Source organism: Aulonocara stuartgranti, assembly GCF_965226115.1.
Source record: "Aulonocara stuartgranti genome assembly, chromosome: 20".
NCBI classification, from domain to species: Eukaryota; Metazoa; Chordata; class Actinopteri; order Cichliformes; family Cichlidae; genus Aulonocara; species Aulonocara stuartgranti.
In genome coordinates, this window is record NC_138956.1 from 20731888 (window position 1) to 20752629 (window position 20742).

Below are 20742 nucleotides of genomic sequence, written 5' to 3' on the forward strand. Positions count from 1 at the left end.
CGTGCGTCGTATGACATCCGTGATCACAGTGTCACCCACTCGGCGAAGAGCTATCACAGGAAGGAAAAAAGGAAAACAGCCCAAAACAAACGAGTAGGAGATTCTGTAGGTGTGAAGATGATACCACGTTCACAGCTTATGTGATGTGATAATCTCGCTGTGAGGAGCATGAATGACTGAATAAACATGAATGAATGAGGCCGTCAGACGCAGTCAAAGTGCATGATGGTGAAAAAACAGAGGATCAGAGAGAGACAGAGGAGAGATAACACTCAGCATAAGGTCACAAAGTGGCTGGGGAGTCCGTTTTTTCTCCAGAAGGATCAAGAGACGCGAACACGACAGGAAGGTGATCTTTTACTGCTCATTTTTAGCCCTGAAACATTATTATTTACATGTTCACAAGTGAGCATTAACACACCGCACCCAGCAACAGATCAGTCAGTTAAACTGAGAAGCACAAGGATGTTTCAAGCTGCTCACCTCAAACCTCTAAATTGTGATTCAGGTGAGTCCGTGTGCATTTCCTGTGCTGTAAAATAACACATTTCTCAAAGGTAATAAACACACTATAAATCATACTGGAAGAAGCTTAATGTGAGCTATACTGACCCCTTCAGGCCTTAAAGTGCATTGCAGAGAGGAGCAAGGCGGCCTGTGCGTGAACCCTGAGAGGAGCTTTTAAAGTATTCAAGCATGAGCATGTGACCGTCCGTGACCCAGCACCTTACAGACACACAATGTCAAACTCCAGCAGTAACTTGGAGTGGTGGATGTGAGGGATGAAAACTGAATCTGTATCAAAATCTCATGTTTTTCATACCCTGAATCCAAGATTTATATGTTTTACATTTAAATCCTTATCTAATCCCTCCTCTTATGTGACTTTACTATAAATTAAAACAACAGCTCTGCTTCAGACATAAGTTTATCCCATTTCATACAGAAAAATCCTTCTAGAGCAGTGTGAAAGTGTGAAAGTTCACTGAACACTTTCTTGTTGCACCAGCTATTCATAAACTCAGACTTGTTTCCTTTGTAACTATGTATTTACAGTAAATTTTAATGCTTTAATTTGATTTATAAGACACAATAAACCCTACTGGATAAAAAGTGCTCACCTTTTTTACTTTTTGCTCTTTTTTATGTCGAGGACAAAAGAGAACTCTTTTCAGTTGAAAAACAGTAGTGATCTACAACAATGTTATTTCCAATATTTAATTGGTTTAATTGGCATTGGTTCAAATTCACTGCCCGACTGGAACCCTTCCTCTGCCTGCGTGGGGTCCCTCCAGCACCCACGGCTTCCTCTCACAATCCAAAGACTTGCATGTTAGGTTCTGCATTGGCTGTAGATGGTTGTCTGTGTCTCTTAGCCTGTGAAAGACTGGTGACTTGCCAGGGTGTATCCCACCTCTCACTCCATGACAACTGAAATAGGCCGCAGCCCCTCTATGATCCTATGAATTGGATATGTGGAAGAAAGGGGATCAAATGCTGTGTAAGTGTAATTACACTGTGTTTATGCCATTACTTTTATATGTTCCCAGTTCCTTTATCCATATTTCTCTCTTAATGCTGTTTTTACCTTCCATGTTTTACCTCCGTTTTGTTAATCCACCTGCCTGAACTGGAAAGCACTTTGGGTCCAAGCCAGTTGTTTTTAAATGTGCTATAAAAATACAAGTGACTCAACAACTACGTGCAAATGAACATATCCCCAATTTATAACAGGCTTCACCACACTAACTTTTATAGCCTGTAAATCCTATACATCACTGCTGCGTTCTATGTGAACCAAATACCCAGAATATAATATTAGCCTGAGCCGTTCAGATGAGTGCAAAAGAGTTAATTGGTTTTAGTTTGCTGCTATCAAGATATGGTTGAATTACATTATAACAGTAAAGGTCTAAAATTATGCTCACAAAATGGTCAAACTAATGACCAAACACGTGACCTATAATGGTGGTAGGGTTCATGCAATCAGATGTTTCACACTCAATCTAAATTGTGTGAAATGTCTTTCTTCTTAAAAACACACATTTCTCCAATGGAGCATAGTCAGAGCTACGTTTAGACACAACTGGTTTTATCGATAGAGATCAGTTCATCTGCGACTTCAAGAATCACACAAATACCTTCAAAATTGTCTGTTGTGCTGTTCACCCCCAAAAAGAAGCACCTCTAACTTTTCATCTAGCACCACCATGAGGATGAAATTTATGGGAGTTTTTTTAAATGTGAAACTTCCAAACAATTATAAGATGAATTACATGTATTCATTAATGTCCATTAATGAAGAAAAATTAAATTTAACCACTTCTACAGCCACAGACAAGTTCACCAATCACCAGTTAACCTGACAAACGTGTCTTAGAACTGCGAAAGGAAACTGGAGGAAAGCCCACATGTCTGCAGGCTCTCAGTCATCCAGGTCATGGTAGTCTTAAGAGCTTCAAAAGAAGGCGACTGGACTTCAAGCTCGTAAGAGGAAAGCCACCACACGCACAGGGAGACAGCCTAGCAATCAGCAGAAATCGAGCCTAGAAACTTCTTACTGTTGGTGATCTCCTAATTTTTATTCAAATAATATCATATGTGAGCTTTTCTTTGGTCCAATCTGCTGTACTTTGGCTTGGTAATATGTAAAACTGAGACTGTGAACAAGGCAAACATTACCTGCTACTGTGGGCATGTTTCCATACTGATGCTGCCTCACGGTGCTGCTGTATTGAACTGGAACTCCCTATATGCATGACAGATTTACACATTACTACAGTCAAAACTACTGAAGACATTCACTATATTTTAATTGCCCAACTAAATTTAGTACATTACTCTTTGAACTTACTCCTTTACTCTTTGGCTCTTACTAAGTTCTGGATTTAATAACAGCTGGTGCAACCTGGACCCATTTAATAACGTTATTGGATTATTGTTTTACTGCACCTCAAAGGCAATGGCACTGCTTTACTGTTCAGTATTAAAATATTTAAGATGAGCAGAACAAAATATCCCTCATGCACAAACCTGGACTCAGACATCATCTTCAGAGGAGTAAAAAAAATAAAATTTTACAGTACACAAAAGTAAATATAACAATTTTTTTTTGCTAGTCTACACCTGAAGAGGAGGATGCACAACAGTTTTCAAGTAGTTTGTGTTTTCTTTCACAGAGTCTCACAAATGTTTGAGTCAGTGTGGCAGCTGCTCCTGGTCCTCTTCATCACTCCAGCTGTCGAAGCCATCAGTCCCAAAGTAACGGTCCCCAAAGTCCCCTAAAAAAAAAACACACACAGCAGTGCACTCAGAGCGGAGCAGACATCGCCCCCGAAGCCAGGCAAGAGAAATATGTAACGATAAGACACACTGAAAAACACAGTGTGAAGAGATAGTAAAGCTAAATAGCTGTCAGGCGGCGGCTGTGTGAAGGCAAGAGAGGACCCAAATGCACGGCTCTAGACACACGGGGATGAACTCAAAGGCCGGTCTTTATTAACAGGAACATAAGAAGTCATATAAAACTATACTGGGAGCAACTAAAAGCTGAGGCGCTGGGAAGACACGGAAAATGCACACAACCTAGAGGGACGACGCAACACAGAACAAAGGGACACTCTGACATAAATACACAGAAGGTAACGAGGGAAGTGGGAACACACGGGGAACACAGCTGAAGACAATTACTCATGGCCGAGCAGGGAGGACACGAAACTGACGATACTGACACCAAGATGTGGACCTTAAACACAACACAGTATACAGAGATGAGCACGGAGAGAGAGAGGCAGAGAGAGAGGCAGAGAAGAAGGATGAATACGAGGGGATGAGGAGAACACAGAACACATAGGATGGGAACACGGTACCAGAGCAAACACCACAATAAAAACATGGACACAGGGGGAATCCAAATACCAAACCAAACAATCCAATGGACATAAGAAACAAAATACAAAACTACAGAAAAACTAAGAACACTGGGTCAAAATGACCCAGGACCATGACAATAGCAGCAAAGGTTGAATGAAAGTTTAAACTGAATTTCTGCTTTTCATATAGATCTCTCTCTTTTTTCTTTTTTTTTTACAAGCAATGGCTCAATAAGAGAAAGCTATTTTTCCACTGGTATTTTTCAAGGACGTTAAATTGATTTTATGTTCACTTTTCACTTTCTAATTAAACTCGACTCGCTTCCTACCTGCTTGAATCTAAACAACAACTGCTTGGACGGACATCAGTTTACACACACAACACTCAAACATTCAGGAGACTCTCGACTTCCACATATGTGCTCGGTTACAGTGATCAAATGAAGAATTTCTGGTAAAAAATCTGTGCTTCTACAGATATTCTGTTATCAGTTAGATGAATAATAAATCTTCCAACAATACACAAATGCTACAGAATAGCACCTCATTAAAGCATCTTGTTGTTTTAATTTTATGACCTTAACATCTAATTTATATCCACAAATGTTGAATTACACGTGATATATTATGACACCATCATGCTGCCTAGTAACCGCCTACCCACGGGCTTTAATGACCCATTTTGAGCATATAAAAACATCAACTACCCCTATTTTTTGTCTCAGTGTGATTAAAAATATCAGTTTGCATAAACACACAGACACAATACTCTATGTATATAAATACATATGAAGTTGCACTATTTGATTGAACCTTATTATGCAGCCCCAAGACTTGCTTCTTTCAAACTATACACATTTGACCCATAGTTCATAACGAGTCTAAATTGATAGGTAGAGATTTATGTTACATCTGCAGATTTGACTGAATGTTCACAACTACTAGCCTGCACAAGACTATCTGTTTTTTCCCCGGTAACTATAACATTTATAAACTTGTGCATTTCCCTGTTTGCATTTTCTTGCATGTGCTTTGACCTTAGAGGCCGCCATATGTTTTAATTCTTGTTCTTTCTCATTGAAAGAAAAAGTGCAGACCAAATTGTTCTTTAACTTCCCTTTTTTATTTAACAGCTAAACAATATCACCTCTGCAACTCTTTTGGACTCACTGCAGTCCTCGGCAAAGCTGAACCGAGACACTCCTGATTTTGGCTAAGCTGAATGGTGGGATCTCCAATATGTCCACATTCGGCACTGCTGTCCCTAACTGCATTTTCATACATGAACTTCAAATAGCATTGCTACGATCAGGCTGTGATCAGGTTTCCACAGCTATCTTTTCTGATGTGCATGCTTCAGGAAATAGTCAGCTTCAAACACACTGTCACTACTAGAAATACTCTGTGTGGATTAGGTGGGGTGCTGCCAGGATGGCGCAACTGGAGGCAGGACAAAGGATGACCACTCATTAGCAGCAAATGTACTAGACGATTAGCTACACCATTCACACATTGGTGCAATCTGATACCAAATGGATCCTGTACTAGGGAGCAGGCAGATTAAAGACCGGCTAAAATGCAATGTGAGTGCATCGGACATTTGTGTTAACACTTGTCCCTTTATCAGGTAAGTGTGAGAAAAGTTCAGGACTGCAGTGCCTTTAAGCAAATGAGTTTTATGAGATTTCAGGTGTAATCTTATACTTCCTATACCTGCAAAAAATTTTGTGCCATCACGTCTAGTACACCTCAAAAAACAGCTGCAGTATTTTCACTTGTATTCTCTGTAGGACAAGTTACATAATCACATGTAAGTATTTCTGTTTGTAAAGCTACGAGTGGGCCATCTGATGTTCATGTTGCTCACTCACTCAGTAGTGACAGAAAGAGAGGTTTGCTTCAAATCTAACATGACACAATCATAATATTACAAACTGCTGGTACAAGAAATTAAATTTGTCAACTAGAGAAACAGATGCTTATTATCTTTTTGTCTGCTGCTTTTTATTTCCTGCACAAAGCTAAAATCATGAACCCAACACCTGCACGCTGAAGGCGGTGTGGTAAGCTAATGAAGATTTATGAACTTGCATTAAATTTTTATTTTTATACGTCAGCTATAATTCAAAAGTTTTCTCCTGCTGACTCCAAACTGTAAAAAAAAAATACTTCAGGTAAAATGTGTGCACAGGTAGGAACACAGGCCATCTGAATTTACAAGACAGTACGTGAAAGAATGAAAAGATGCATGGAAGTGCTTACCGATACCAGGAATTACATGTAAAAAATCATCCAGGCCCTTGTCCACAGCAGTGGTGATGATTTTGACCTTTGGGAAGGCATAGGCCACAGAGTGCACCCCGAGCTCTGCCATCAGCAGCGACACCAACATGATCTTATTCTCCTGCACCTCATGATCCTGCTCAGTCACACACATCACAGCAACAACAGTTAGTGGCTTCTTGATCACTTTAAGAAGCTCAGTAAGTGGAAAGGATACATTTGAGGTTTTCCTTGCAGGAATAATACAACTCAAACTGCACCAGAGAAAAAGAATAACATCTACTCAATGCCCACACAGATGGGTAATAAAACACATGTGACTGCCCAAGAGGAGAGGGTCCCTACTGCTGCCTTATTGCAGGGTAATGATGCTAATTTCCACCCACCAATAGGACTCGAACTGCCATCATGGCAGCAGCGCCGGTGGAGACTGTGCTGTCCATTAGGATGACATGATCTTCACTGATGTCTTTGGGCAGACGCAGGTAATGCAGCTGGTGAGGCCAGAGAGGAGGAGACCAGTTACCATGGTTACAAAAGCAGGAAGGGTAGTTACCACGGAGACACACATCATGTGGAAGGGAAAAAAAATTAAAAAACAATCAAAACATTTTCATCTTTTGTTTGATGTGATTTTTGAGACACACCCAGGAGCGCGTGAAGTCTGGAAAGCAAAGCACGCACATGGATTTGATGGTAAATGACTCATATTTTTCTACCTCTGGCTCGCCTGAGTCGAGGTTGGTCTGGATGAGGATCTTGCCGATGCGGACGTCCTTGCACACGGCCCTCAGGGCGGGCTCCATGGTCTCTCCTGCACGCAGGATCGACACACCGGTGATCTGAGGAGACGAGGCAGCAGAGCGAGCATGATGACAGAAACCCTGAGGTCATATTCGACTGGAAGCTAGCAAGACCTTGTAAAACAAGAACATCACTTACCCCTTTACCGTTGTAACTGCAGCCCTCGTAATCATGGCCCTGTGGGGTCTGAACTGAACATGGCTGCAAAGGCAGAAGAAGAAATGATGTTTTATTACACACCAAACACCCCACAAACAAACACACCGACATAAAAAAGTGGCACTAAAGAAAAAATACACAAATATAAACCTGATCTTTAACACAAACACTACATTTGCACAAGAGTTCTCAGATTTATTTATTTATTTATTTTTTGCTGTAATGAGTATCATAGTGACGTATTTAGTTTCTTTTTCAGTAGGTAATCCCTATGAATCAAAATCTCAAGCTTCACACACTCAGTGTAAGGCAGTTTTCTTTTTTTTTCGTCACTCTGTGTGATGGCAGTGAAAACAGAAATCCCTGACATGGTCATCTCATGCACACAGCTCTAACTAGCAAGAAGCTTTGGTCCGCCCAGAAGCCACGCCCACCTGATATAAAAGATTTTGTTCACAAGGGGCAGCCAAGAGAGAGTAGCTTTGAAGATTTGAGCTGCACCTAGGCTCTTCAATCCCCTAAAAAAAGTTTATTTTTAAAATGTGAATTATGCAAAGCTACTCCTCAGAAATCCAAATATAAAAACCTGGAGGTGCAAATGGGCATAATGGGGCCACTTCAAGTTCTATCATATTTCTGTGTTGCTTTCCTTGCCAAAAAAAAGAAAAAAGGAAAAAAAAAAAGAAAATCCCCAGTGAAATTAATTGTTACTGTTTTATGTGACTGAGGAGAAGCTAATAATATCAGCTCATTATGCAGAAAGGTAAAGTCAGCAGATTTAGAATGTGAAGTATGAAACATGCCCTCTGGATAATATGACTAACATGCATGAGCTAACTGTGAAGGGGGCTCTAATGAGGTGCTTTACTCAGTAAGCCTAACAAGTTTTATTACAAGAGTTCGCATCAAAAAGGGCAGCTTTTCATTCCTCAATTCAACATTAATAGTGTTCACTTAGCTTTAACACAAGTACATTTTCAGAGAAATACAGAGAAATAATTATATGTTCTGTTAAGTGGTTTTGGTTGTTAACCGCTAGGCAAACAGTAGAAGGTATGAGGATGAAAAAAGTGAAAACAGGGTTGTCTGCAGTTCAGTGAATCAAAGATGTAATAAAAAAAAAGTCTTAAGAAAGAAAAATAATCGCAAAAAGCTTTACAGCTGTTTTGTCATGATAGAATATGAAGATGAAGTGGTTTTCATACACAGTATGTGGAACATAACGCTATAGTTACAGACAAAACTTCTTATTTGCATGACAGTGACAGGCATCACTGAAATTTGGGAGCCGACAGGGTTCACCATGGCTTACTTTACTTTTTTAATTGATACAGCCGACTTACGAAACATGAAATGTAAAATTCAGATTATGTTTTAATAACATACTTAGTTTGACTATTTAAAGGAACACATGTATTGCACTTTCATACATCCAGCAGGCACATTGCAACTTTGTTGTTGTTGCTGTGTTTGTGTCCATTGAGGGGTGCAAAAAACTGCAGTTCCTTTAGTGACCACTTGAGGCTGGGTGCAAAAACGAGTAAATCCCCATACACTCCCATTTTAAAATGTCCAACTTTACAGCTTTAAAAAAAGCTTTTTGGGCTCTACGGATAGTTTTGACTCTTCCAAAAACTCTGAGACAGGTGAGTTTTTTATAAGTCACCCACCAGGATGATTGAGTAAAAGATGTGGCTGCGCTGATTTACAGGCAGCCAAACGGTACCTGTCAGACTCATCACAACACTTCGCTTCACTGTGTGTGCCGTTGGTGACTTTTGGAGCATTTTGATTGATAACCTGACTAATGTTATGGCTTGCTGTGTAGTCAAGAACATCCCAGTAGTTTGTTATTCAGGTTTGGTGAGTGTATTTAGGATTAATTATCTGGTATGTTGTTTCTCAAGCCCTTTTATCCATGCAAGGTAACTTGTGGCTCTAAAAAAAACCCAACACGGTGGGGGCCAAAACGCTAATGTTAAAGCTTCAAAATGCAGTCAGCTTGAAACCAAAACTATGAATTAAAATATGAGAAACTCAAGAGATTTGGAGGGAATTAATTACTGTTTTTTTGTTTGTTTTGTTTGTTTTAATCACTATGAGCAACTCTTTTCATGCAAGGGTAATCATATTAATAAAAAGTAATGATTCTAGATATTCAAACCAAGATTACTCACCTGAGATGGTAGAAATGTTAGAGCATGCTCTATGAGAAGCCGCATTAACCTCTTTGAGTAGAAGATAAACTCGTCTCGGCTGGTTTCTTTGTTCCTGCGGCGGAGGGAATCAAAACGTTTTTAAATTTCAAATTATAGGACTGCAGGAAGGACATCATGATCACATGTCACTACCTGATGATGGTGTGCAGGCCCCTGACCTGCGGCGTACTCTCGAGGACACTGAGCGTCTGGGGCAACGGCTGCGTCTGCTGGGCAGAGGCCAGGAGTGCCCTGAGACAAAGCAGATCAGATCAAAAGGTTTAACTTTGTTAGTCCGACACACTATCAGAGAAAAGAGATTCTGAGGCGGCAGGGAGTTTTCAGAGAGGGCAGATGGGGCACAGTGTGGAAGCCATAGAGGACACAGTTTGAATATAAAATTTCCAATTACAATAAGCCGGCCAAAGTCACAGAAGTGAAAATATGTATCAGCATACCTGACACTGAGTTCACGCTGCATAAAGGGAGGACAGAGAGAGACGATAAATGAAAATAATAGTAGAGGAAAAAATAATGTTTCAGAAGATAAGGATGGTGATGCTGTTTTTCCTATTTAAAAAAAAAAACCTTTTAATATCCTGCCCTGACACTACTAATGCAGCAAAAGCACACTTGGATAGAAAAACCAAAATGAAACACTTTCAGTCCTGGATCGGCCTCCCCACAGCCGGGACCTCAACACTACCAAAGCAGTGTGGAATCATCTTGACACAGAACAAAACAAAAGGCTGCCAAAATCCAATGAAGAGTTTTGAACGTCCCTCAAGAAGCTTGGAAAACTATTCCTAAAGAAAAAGCTTCAGGAGTTCAGGCTGTGCTCAAGAATAAAGGTGGTCACACCAAATATTTTGCACGTGCATGCATTAGAACTGTACAAACTCTATTTCTGCCTTATATACTGTATGTTTGCATGTTTCAATAAATCACTGCAGCTTTTTCGCATTTAAACACAAAAAAGATGAGGGACGGCTCAAGACTTTGGCAGAGTCCTGTATGATTTTAGTTGGTTTCCTTCTGTCTTTGCATTTTGATAACTAAAATCGACATTCACATCTAGTCTTTGTTTTTCGTTTTAGTTACTGAGTACATTTCTTCCTAATTATTTTTTTAATTGAATAGATAATTTATTAAAACAGCAGGGCACTGAGGATTTTATCATATGTGACTCAAACACATATACTGCTTTTACTGGTTTCAGAATGAGCCACATTCGACTGATTCAGCATGTTCATCACAATAAAGGAAGATGTCATCCACTACAACTGCAGGACTTTTCACTGGCTTTTGAACAACAGTAGAGGTCACATGGCTACACACATAACACTTGTAAAATCAACAAATCTCAGGTTTTGTGTTTTTAATTCAGTTTGCTGGCAATATTTTTCAAAGTTAAAGGGTTAAAAATGTGAAAGCTTGCTCGATGTATTTTCTTCTGATGCCACTTATCCCACAAAGAATTGGAAGTCTGCATGTTTCAGCCTTCAGACACATGGTGGCACCATGCTCTCAAGTATACGGAGCGATTTGGTGACTCACCTCCTCCAGCTGGCTGTGAACATGCTGGACAATCAGATCAATGGCCACCATATTCCCACCACCTTGGAGGGAACAAAAAGCCGAGAACAGCCAGTGTTAACAAATATGTCCAAACATTTTAGTTTAGGTGGTCTTTAGGAAAGACGAGGTCTGTCTGACTCACCTCTTGGTACAACAATATCTGCCAGCCTCATGGTGGGTTCGATGTACTGCTCAAAGGCTGGTTTCACAAACTTGTTGTATTGCTTGATTACGCCTTCAATGTCCCGTCCACGCACTGTGATGTCTCTGCGGAGCCGGCGGACGAGCCGAATGTCTGAGTCTGCGTCCACAAAGATTTTCATATCCAGGAGCTGCAGGTGCGAAGAGCCAACAGTTCAATAATGTTCATTTCAGCCAAGCAGCTGCACAAACAATTCCTGGTGATGATTAGTCTGCTTCACTCAAGAATTCTTCAAAAGAAAGGAAATAAAAGAATGCACTGTCTTACCTGAAGAAGCTCTTTGTCTGCAAAGGACATAATTCCTTCAAAAATGATCACACTGGCACCGTACACATTTTTCTGCAAGAAGAGGGAAAGTCGAGTCTTTAAAGAAGAAAGCAGTCGTTTGAGCTTTTATAAGATTAAAGGTGCAGTGTGTCACTTTGACACATAGTTTTTAAAAATTTAAATTTCATTTAAGTTTAATACATTTTCAGCTTTGAATGCTGCCTCAACACTGGGGTTCTTTCTGGTCCATCTCATCTTTGGCATAATCAACACTGAGGTTCCTTTAAAGCAATAAAAACCAAACTCACCCAGTCTTTATGTCTCATGTGTGTGGTGAAATCATACACCGGGATCTTCACACTCTTGCCCTGCTTCAGTTTTCTCAGGGTGGAAACCAGCAGCTCAAAGTCAAATGCTCCCGGGTGGTCAAAGTTGTAGTCGTTCTTTGCGGCCAGAGCCTGCTCCTCGGGGGATAAAACCTGAAAGACACAAAATAAAGATGAATTTCAGAGGATCTTCCTCATTAACTTGATTAACTATTTAAAGATTTTAAATGAGGGTTTATTTTATCATTTAGATCAGCTTATTACCACAAATATGAACCATTAAACTCCTGGGCTGAAAATGCAGTTTTATTATAATGCTAACAACTGCACTTCTTCTAATGGCCAATGACTTCTTTAGGCTCTGCAAACAAGTCAGTCCTCATAGACTCCAAAGTTAAAATACGGAACTTGACAGAATTCAAATAATGTTTTAACTCTGGCACAAAACACAGCTTTGATGTTTTAAGTTAATGTACCCATTTGTGACAAGTGTAGTGAGGGTGAATTTTTCAAAAACTGACCCGTTTATCCTTTGCTAACGCCTAAAGTTAGGAACGTGGACCATCTGACTGAGACTTCATTTCAGCTCAGCCAGTCACTGAGATGGACGTCTCAATTGCATTGGTGCCTTCTTATTAATGCAATTATCTGACAAAAACTACAGATTGCTGTGTTGTTAATTGTAACAGCAGATTTTCTTCTGTGAAGTTGTGTTATTACTTTTAGATTATATTATTAATTAGCTGATACCTTTGTCTGTGAATGCAGAAGAGAGAAGTAAGACTTCAGCATACCTGATTTTGTCTTAATTTACTGATCCCACTAAACATTGGACGTCGGATAGACGTTCAGATCTATATTGGGTCCGTTGGTCAACAACTAGTTCTGGACAACTACACACAACCAAACTAGGTCTACAATTTGGACGTCCAACCATGACCCAGCTTGGACGTCAACATTTGAACCTTGGACTTCATCTGGACGTCTATGATAGGTGCAGGAAATTTATATGATTAATAAATGTAAAGGTAATAATAAAGGTGTAAACAAAAATCAACTGGTAGCCTATCCTCCTGACTACCAGCAATGCAAATTTGTCCTCTGTAGAGCACCTTTCTAAACCTGAATATCTCCCATGCACTGCATACTACAGAATTGCCTCCTTTTGGTATCTACAGAGGACATTTAGGGCTTTCCAATGATACCAAATGTGAAGGGGTGGAGCTTTGGGAACTTTAGTTTTTTCATTAAGGAACATGGCGGCCATCGCTGCAAGCACATTTTATGGGAAGAAGAAAAGTAAGTGCATAAAACTTCTTATTGAGCAATTTTTAGCTATAAATGTTGTTAACATATTTTAAATAAGTCTCTTAATAACACGTTAAAACATAGTATGCTTAATTCTAACTTCATTTTAGTATAGTATTGAAGTGTTTAAAAAATGTCCACAAGATGGTCTAAGAAAAACAAAAGGTTTGTCCATGTGCCAAGTCCACTGGCAATTGCTGAGTACACTACCAACATAGGTGACGTGGACCTTGTTGCCGAATGTTGAGTTTCTACAGGATGGTCTCTCGCACTCAGAAATTGACAGTATGTGCAGTTCTCTACTTTTTGATCTGGCAATCACCAACTCATGGCTTCAGTATAGCAATGACTTGCAGTTTTGGGGGAAGAAACCACTACAGTTCCTTGAGTTCAAACTTCTCCTTGGTGAAGAGTTGAAGCAAATATTTGCCATCAAAGTTCATTTTTACATGTTTTGCCTTCCAATGTCCTCTGCAGTGGACATGTGATATCTAAAAAATGTAAACTTTTTTTTCCCCAAAAAATTTTTTCAGTCTTCTAATTACCTTACAAACATTGGGGGATTTAAAAATTTTTTTGATTGGACAACATTTTTTTTCCTGGTAGTCAGGAGGCTATAGAAAACATGTCCTCCACCCTCTGGACACACGGGACTAAAAAGCCTTAAGATGCAACGAAAAAAAATGGCGTGTAAAATGTGTCTAAGTTTGACGTTGAAACGTGGTCCACAATGACCACATCGGGACTACAAATAGACTGTACACGAAGGTCCTATGGACATCAACACTACATGTTCAGTAGATGTAGAAAAAAAAGACGTTGCCTGTCATTACAAAACAACTCCTTCAGTGGCCCAAAATTTGACATCCAAAATTGACACATAAAAGACGTCACTCTGATGTCACTTTGTATAGTGGGAAGATTTGATGATGTTGATGAGATGAGATAGCCTTTATTTGCCCACAACTGAGATGACAGACCTTGCCGACCGTGGCATAAAGACGGGAATATTATTTACTGGGCTCAAAAATCCAAATTTAATAATCAATGGCACTGATTTAATGCTGGATGGCAGGGGTGGTGGATTAGCTCAATTACCATTTGGAAAGTTAGTGGTAATTAACATTTTCTATGTATTTTATTTACGAAATAAACTAACTAACTACAATTTTTCTTTTACTGATCTTTTAAACTCTACAAGACAACAAACATTTGCAGTTTCTAAAATGTTGGACTCTATCAACAAAAGATGAAATTATACTTTTGATACATCTTCTTGGCTAAACCACATTTTAAGATGTTAAACCTGATAACAGTTTATGTGATTTATTCAAAATGATTGGTTCGTGTCTCTGTGATGGTGATGAATATTTTTTTTATTATGTGGTTCTGAACACTGGGACAGAAAACATAAATATTAACATTTCTCTTTGTAATTTACTAACTTAAGATTTATTTATGTGACAAATTTAATTGAGATCAAGAGTTCCTTTGCAGCAGAGCAAATAGTTACACTCTTTCACTCAAAAAAACACCCACAATGCACAAAAATAATTGGAAACATGAGCAAGATTTAAAGTCTTATAGAGGACTGAACATCTCGGCTTATGAGTGTGCGGCTTACAAGAAAAAAGTTGGTCTGAGGAACTTGTTATGACTCTCTATCTGTAATGATTATGTTTTCCCAACTGATCTCAACTAAAGAAGTTGAGTCTATGAAAACAAACACAGATCACAGATCAGTGGGTGCTTTCTGGACTGTTGACTGTGTAACTCACAGCTGGTGAGAGCCGTAGCTGTCTGCAGTAATGAATAGCACGTGACGCTGTGGTAGAGCGCATCCAGTGGTTTATAGCATTAGCGACAGCATGAACCTACAGGATAGGTCCATAATCCTGTGTAGACAGTATGGTGGATCGTATAATGACTTGTTTTGGCTTGAGCATCAAATGGGAACTTTCTGTGTTTGAACAAGATGGAGGACAATCTACTGTCTAAACAAAATATGCAATGTTTCTGCACTGTATCAGTTACATGCCAGTTTAGAGCATGGATGGAAATTTTCAATTAATCTGACATCTTTTCTGAAGATTTAACAAACAGCCTAATATGTTGGTTTCCTGCTGGGACTCAAATTGATTACCTCTACCAAGAAAGTTATGCGATTGGCTCTGTTTGTTGTCAGGATTACACAAAAAGTTCTAAAACAAATTTACATGAAAATTTTATTAGTGGTGTAGCTTAGTTTCACCTAGAAATATGGATTCAGGGTTTTGTTAATGAGACTTCTTTACACATATTAAAATAAAAAGTGAGAGATATACTTTTGGATCCAGAAACTCAATTCACAAAGGCTGTGGAGGGAATCTTTAGTCTTGGTGGAAACCTCAAACTCTTTCTTGTTTAGTATACACTGGGTGATTTAAATGAAGTTTAATTGATGTTCTTACAGTGCATTTTGTTCCAGGTTCCGCCTAAACAGAAATATGTTACTCCATTGTTCTCTGTTCCTTTTCCCCTGCAGGTCTCTGTAGGTTCATTTTCACTGCTGCGGCACATGAATAGTCTGTCATTCGAAGGCTGTAATTTTAAGGCAAAACCACAACCTCTTATTAAATCAAGTGACAGCAGTACAGTGATTACTTCGAGTCTGTGATGGAAAAGCTCCTAAGATTACCGAAAGATTTTCTCTGCACATAGATCATTTCTTCCTTTAACAAGCCAACAGATAATCTGTAATAATTACCAAATCGATAAAGACAAAAAACACAAACAGGCATCACCTTGTAGAAAGAATCCATCGACAGTAGCACAACCCACGGCACATCCAGGGCCTCAATGATCTTATTGGCTACGGTGGTCTTCCCTGAGGCACTGCCCCCACACAGCCCTGCAGATCCACACAGCATTTCAAAGGCCCATTATTTGTGTTTTTCAGAGTGTGTCTAATGCTGTCTGCTGGTATGCATGTGTGATAGCACTAAAATGTTTATGGGTATAATATGAGAGAATAGGACATTAAGGACAGCTTCTGCAGCTCAAAGCCACGACTTGGCAGTCTGGAGGACCAACAACATCATCAGTGAGTGTCGTACCAATGACAAAGGCCTCTTTTGACTGAGCGCCGTGCTCGTCATACCAGGGCGGGCGGCCAGCGGTGTAGATGGTGCGTGTGCCTGTGCGGAGCAGAGGAGGCTCTGTTTTACTCAGCGAGGTAGCGCTCTTCCTGCGAGGGGCCCCAGCCGAGGGCAGGAGGCGGTCCAACGAGTCCTCCCCGCTCCCACTGCAAAAACAGCAAACAGCAGGGCAGGTCACAGCCTGAACAAACGATCCATGGAAGGAACAGGAAGGAAACTGTCACAGCTAGGCCTATGGAGTTATTATAGCAAATGATGTCGTCTGCATTCTCTGATTTCTAATGCAAATGTATATTTATTTTGAAAATACTTACTGGGCTTTTCTGCATGATGCAGCTAATTTACAGTCACACACAGTGCTAACACTAACATCACTAACACGTATTTTTTTGTGCTTATGGTCTTAAGAGTTAAAGGTTAGCTAAAACTTATGGCGTCTTCAATAGAGATAGATGGATTGAATTGATTTGGTCTGTATCTTTTGACTTATTTAAACTAGCTTACTAAGTCTTAATGTAGTAAATAGAGGACATCTTGGGCTTTCCATGATATCTCATGTTTTTGGGTGGCCTCTCTTAGCTCCAAAGAGGAAGGAAATCACAAAAAAAGTTAAAGTTCCTCAGTTCTCAGGAGGATATTTTAACTAATTGTACAGAAGCAACTCAAATTTATGCTTGAATAGAAATGCAACTGGCCCATATACACATACATGTACATTCATACCTACGCATTCATAGGAATACAAACAAACACAAATTAAATTATACATTTATACATATTAAAGTTAATTAGTTCTTTTCTTCCAATAATTCTGAATTTAGAAAGCATTAAATCTGTACCATAGCCAACCATCCTTAAACATCCTGTTTAAATATTTTACTAAAAATGTGGAGCTCATGGTCAAAAACAACAACAGAAAGACACAATTTCTAGAATGCCAACACCTGCTGTGCAAGCAGAAAAGAGTTTTGTCCCTTTACGCAAACACATTACTGTTTATGAGCTCTGCTGTTGATCACAGAGGATGTAAAATCTCATATCCACATCCAGTTTTTCTGCAATAGCAGTTTAAGGACATCTGCTGCACTTTTGACTGCATGACATTTTGGCACAACTTTAAAAAAAAATACAACTTTCATTACAATACAAATCAAGAACATTTAAAAATGTAACCCAGAACTTTTCTGTCTATCTGAGCACTCTAAGCACTTCATACAACATGCCTCATTCACCCGTTCTTTTGTATGTAAGTGCTTTCTATCTAACGTTCTCACACATTCATACTCAGGCTGATCAGAGAGGAACTTGGGGTTAGTATCTTGCCCAAGGACTGGAGGAGAGTGGATTCTCACATTGCAAGAAATCACAGCTTTTCTTTGTATACGGTTACAGTAAATGTGAAGTTTAGACTATTCCTCATATATAACAAGACATATTAAAGTGAGAGGGTCTTGTGGCTCTGGGGTGTTTTGCTGGTAGGTTTTTTAGGTTTGCTTTGACTAAAATTTCACTGTTGTGACTGCTCACCTTTATTCTTTGAGGAAAATCTCTATCCTGATGAGAAGGAGCTCTTTCAGTACTAAGATGATATAAATCATATGCTCTGAGATTTACAGGAACCACATTTAAACATAAGTGAGCGTTTCTGGGAGACTTTACACTGACAGTTTGTGCCACCATAATTAAGAAGAATGGCGTTTCATCCCTCCAGTGAAGTTCTGAGTCTTCAGGAATTACACATATGAATTACTGGAGCTTTTCTAGCATGGTGGTATGAGAACACTTTATTAACATAAAGAGATAGTGGTTTATAGTAATGTATACTTTATTGATCCCCGTGGGGAAATTCTTCTCTGCATCTAACCCATTCTCTCAGTGAAGCAGTGGGCAGCCATTGGGCACCCGGTGAGTAGTGTGTAGGGACGGTACCTTGCTCAGGGGTACCTCAGGGTAGCCAGATTCGAACCCCAACCTTCCAATAATGGGGCCAACACTCTACCTACTGAGCTATCCCTGTCCCTACATAGGATGGAAATTTGCTACTACTGTTGTGCATTTTACAAATACAGAAATAAACATGCTTCAAGAAAGTATACAGCCGATTAATCCACAGTGAATACTGTTCCGGCTCCACCTCAGCAAGCTGAGAGTTTGAAAAGCTAACGTCACTGTACGCTCAAGATAGTGAATGCCAAGTTGATCCATAGGCATTTGTGCACATAGATAAAAAGTGTGCGTGAGGGTGACTGCAGCTTGTAGTATAAAGGCATTGTGAGAGCTCAGTAGGAGTGGAGCTGTATTATTGTTATCGTAACAATGCTATAAACACATGCTGTGATTCTTTCTCTTCACTATTTTAAGTTCTGATACTGTAGCCACAAAACAAAAGCTTTAAGTTACATTGTCATTTCTTTTACGGTTATGGTGCAGTACTGGCATAAAGAATATGAATACTGCTTTACCTATAGTGTAGTAGTAAGACTGTAAGGTAATTTATTAGGTACACGGCAGCTTAGATTACAGTGATTTAGATTAGGCTCACATCACCGTTAACTATGGAACATGGAAAAGTCAGCTTAGCTTTTGCGTCATGCTCTCTGGGGACTCTTTCTGGACTTATACACTCCCACAGGCAATAATTAGAAACTAAATCGGTACCCTGCTTGTTTTGGATGTGATGCACTACTACAGCGCATGCATACTAAATGGGACAAATCTTGAATGGAAGTGAAGACTAATGAGTGTTTTGCATATTCGAGGTCATTATAAATGTGCAGTAATGACACATTTCAAGCAACCCAAATAAACCCAGCTCTCACACCAAATCACTGCAAACTAATCCGGATACGGCACTCCCTCTGACCTGTCAACAACCCCTGGTTGCAGACTATTTATAGCACTCACACATGTATCCACAGTGTGTATGTGAGCTTTGTTGGGGGAAAACCAGCAGGGTGTCTGTGTTGAGAGAAAACAACAGCAGCAACACTGCAGTCAGCCACATCTTACCTGCGGTCAGACCTCAACGACCAGCAGCCGGAGATTCTGGCTCCTGTGCAGTCCAGCAGAGTCATATCTGCTTCGGACGACAACCTGTTACCCTCCAGCTCACCCGTCACTGTGGCAACCTCCCCAAAAACAACAGCAAGCGGCCCTCAGCACTGACCGAGGCCGTGAACGTGTTAAATACAGGTCTATTTCTAGTCTGTTTTCACTTTGTGCATTCACACGTCTGTGAAGCCTTAATCATCTGAAAAATCTGCTCTTCTCTCCGTGTCCTGCTTTCTCTCTCTCTGCGAGAGAGTGAGTGACAGCGTCTAAGAGGATCACTGTAACACTGACAGCAAAGAGCTGCTTGGCTGGTATTAATAGAGCCACCTCTAAATAAAAAGAAGCCATGATGGATGTCTTCTGTTGATCCTTCCTTTCAGTTCACCGACCTGATCAACAGAAACACTAGAAAACCAAATGGGGCAAAATGATTTCTTATGATACACGTCATGTGAGAAAACAGCGAAAACTGTCAGTCTCAGCCCTTACAGAGGGAGTTCGGCTGACCAACAACCCAAAGGACAAAGACAGAAGACAGACAGAAAACTGAAAACTGTAAAAATCATTCGTTATCATTCGTTATCTTCAATATCGCTTCACCATTCTAATGCTTATGGTGTCTGACCACTGGGTTGAGTTTTGAGTTCTTTAATATTCGTCTTTACGATGAATCTTGTGACACTGAGTCTTTGTTGGCTGTTGTTATTTGATCGTTATTCTTGTTTTTTTTTGCGTTTTAATTTTTATTCTGTCCATTATCATGTCACGTGTCCCGTCACAAAGCTCAAATCACCTCAAACTTGTTTCATGAACATGACCATGAGTTCACTGTACTCACAGTCACCAGATCTCAATCTAATAGGGCACCTCTGAGATGTGCTGGGACAGGAGATTTGCATCATGGATGTGCAGCTGACAAATCTGCAACAACTGTCTGGCGTGTAGTACTCTGATTACATTCATAACAGGCTAAAATAAGTTTAACGAGCGCCACCTCAAACTTCTCCAACAGAAAAAATGATTAAGGTATTACTTCCTTGCTAATGTTTGTAATAAAGCTTGAAATGCAGAGGTTTATTTATGATCACAGATTGAACTCGTGACTTCAGAGACTGTGACGCACGACTGTGTCAGCATGCAGCTCACCTATTTCTGAAGCGCATTTGATGCACCTTCATCCCCCATCGTGATGATACTGATCAGTTAATAACTAACTAACAGAGACAGGGTTTAACGGAATGGTGTGTAAACATCTGTTTATAGGGGGTGAAGGAAGGAGGAGGAGAGGAGAAGGGGCGTCAGTGTGGTTAGCGTTATACAGGACGAAGCTGCTGCGGACTATAAAAATGTGAATAAAATTAAATTAAAAAAAAACTGCATTAATTATTTCAGGATTCAAAAAAATTCAAACACAGGTAAAAATACTGATAGCATCGTGTACCTGTCCGAGCGGGACGTCATTATTTTTACCGCACTTCGCCTCCGCTGGGATCCTGAGACCTCGGAGCCGGTAGCGGCTGGTTAGAGCCATGGATAGTTTCTTCGTAGCTGTGCGGA

General features: G+C 39.9%; 1 protein-coding gene across 1 annotated transcript; it reads right to left on the reverse strand.

Moving 5' to 3' along the window:
• Window positions 1–154: 154 nt before the first annotated feature.
• On the reverse strand, window positions 155–20716 carry uckl1a (uridine-cytidine kinase 1-like 1a; the record flags this gene model as incomplete). The annotated part of the gene is given in 16 exon segments (XM_082519953.1): window positions 155–3281; window positions 6135–6291; window positions 6542–6649; window positions 6875–6997; window positions 7098–7160; window positions 9296–9389; window positions 9470–9568; window positions 9775–9791; window positions 10874–10935; window positions 11037–11226; window positions 11364–11435; window positions 11672–11842; window positions 15781–15887; window positions 16093–16280; window positions 20627–20646; window positions 20648–20716. Coding segments are annotated over 16 exon segments (1623 nt in total). The 3' UTR covers window positions 155–3198.
• Between the last annotated feature and the right edge of the window lie 26 nt (window positions 20717–20742).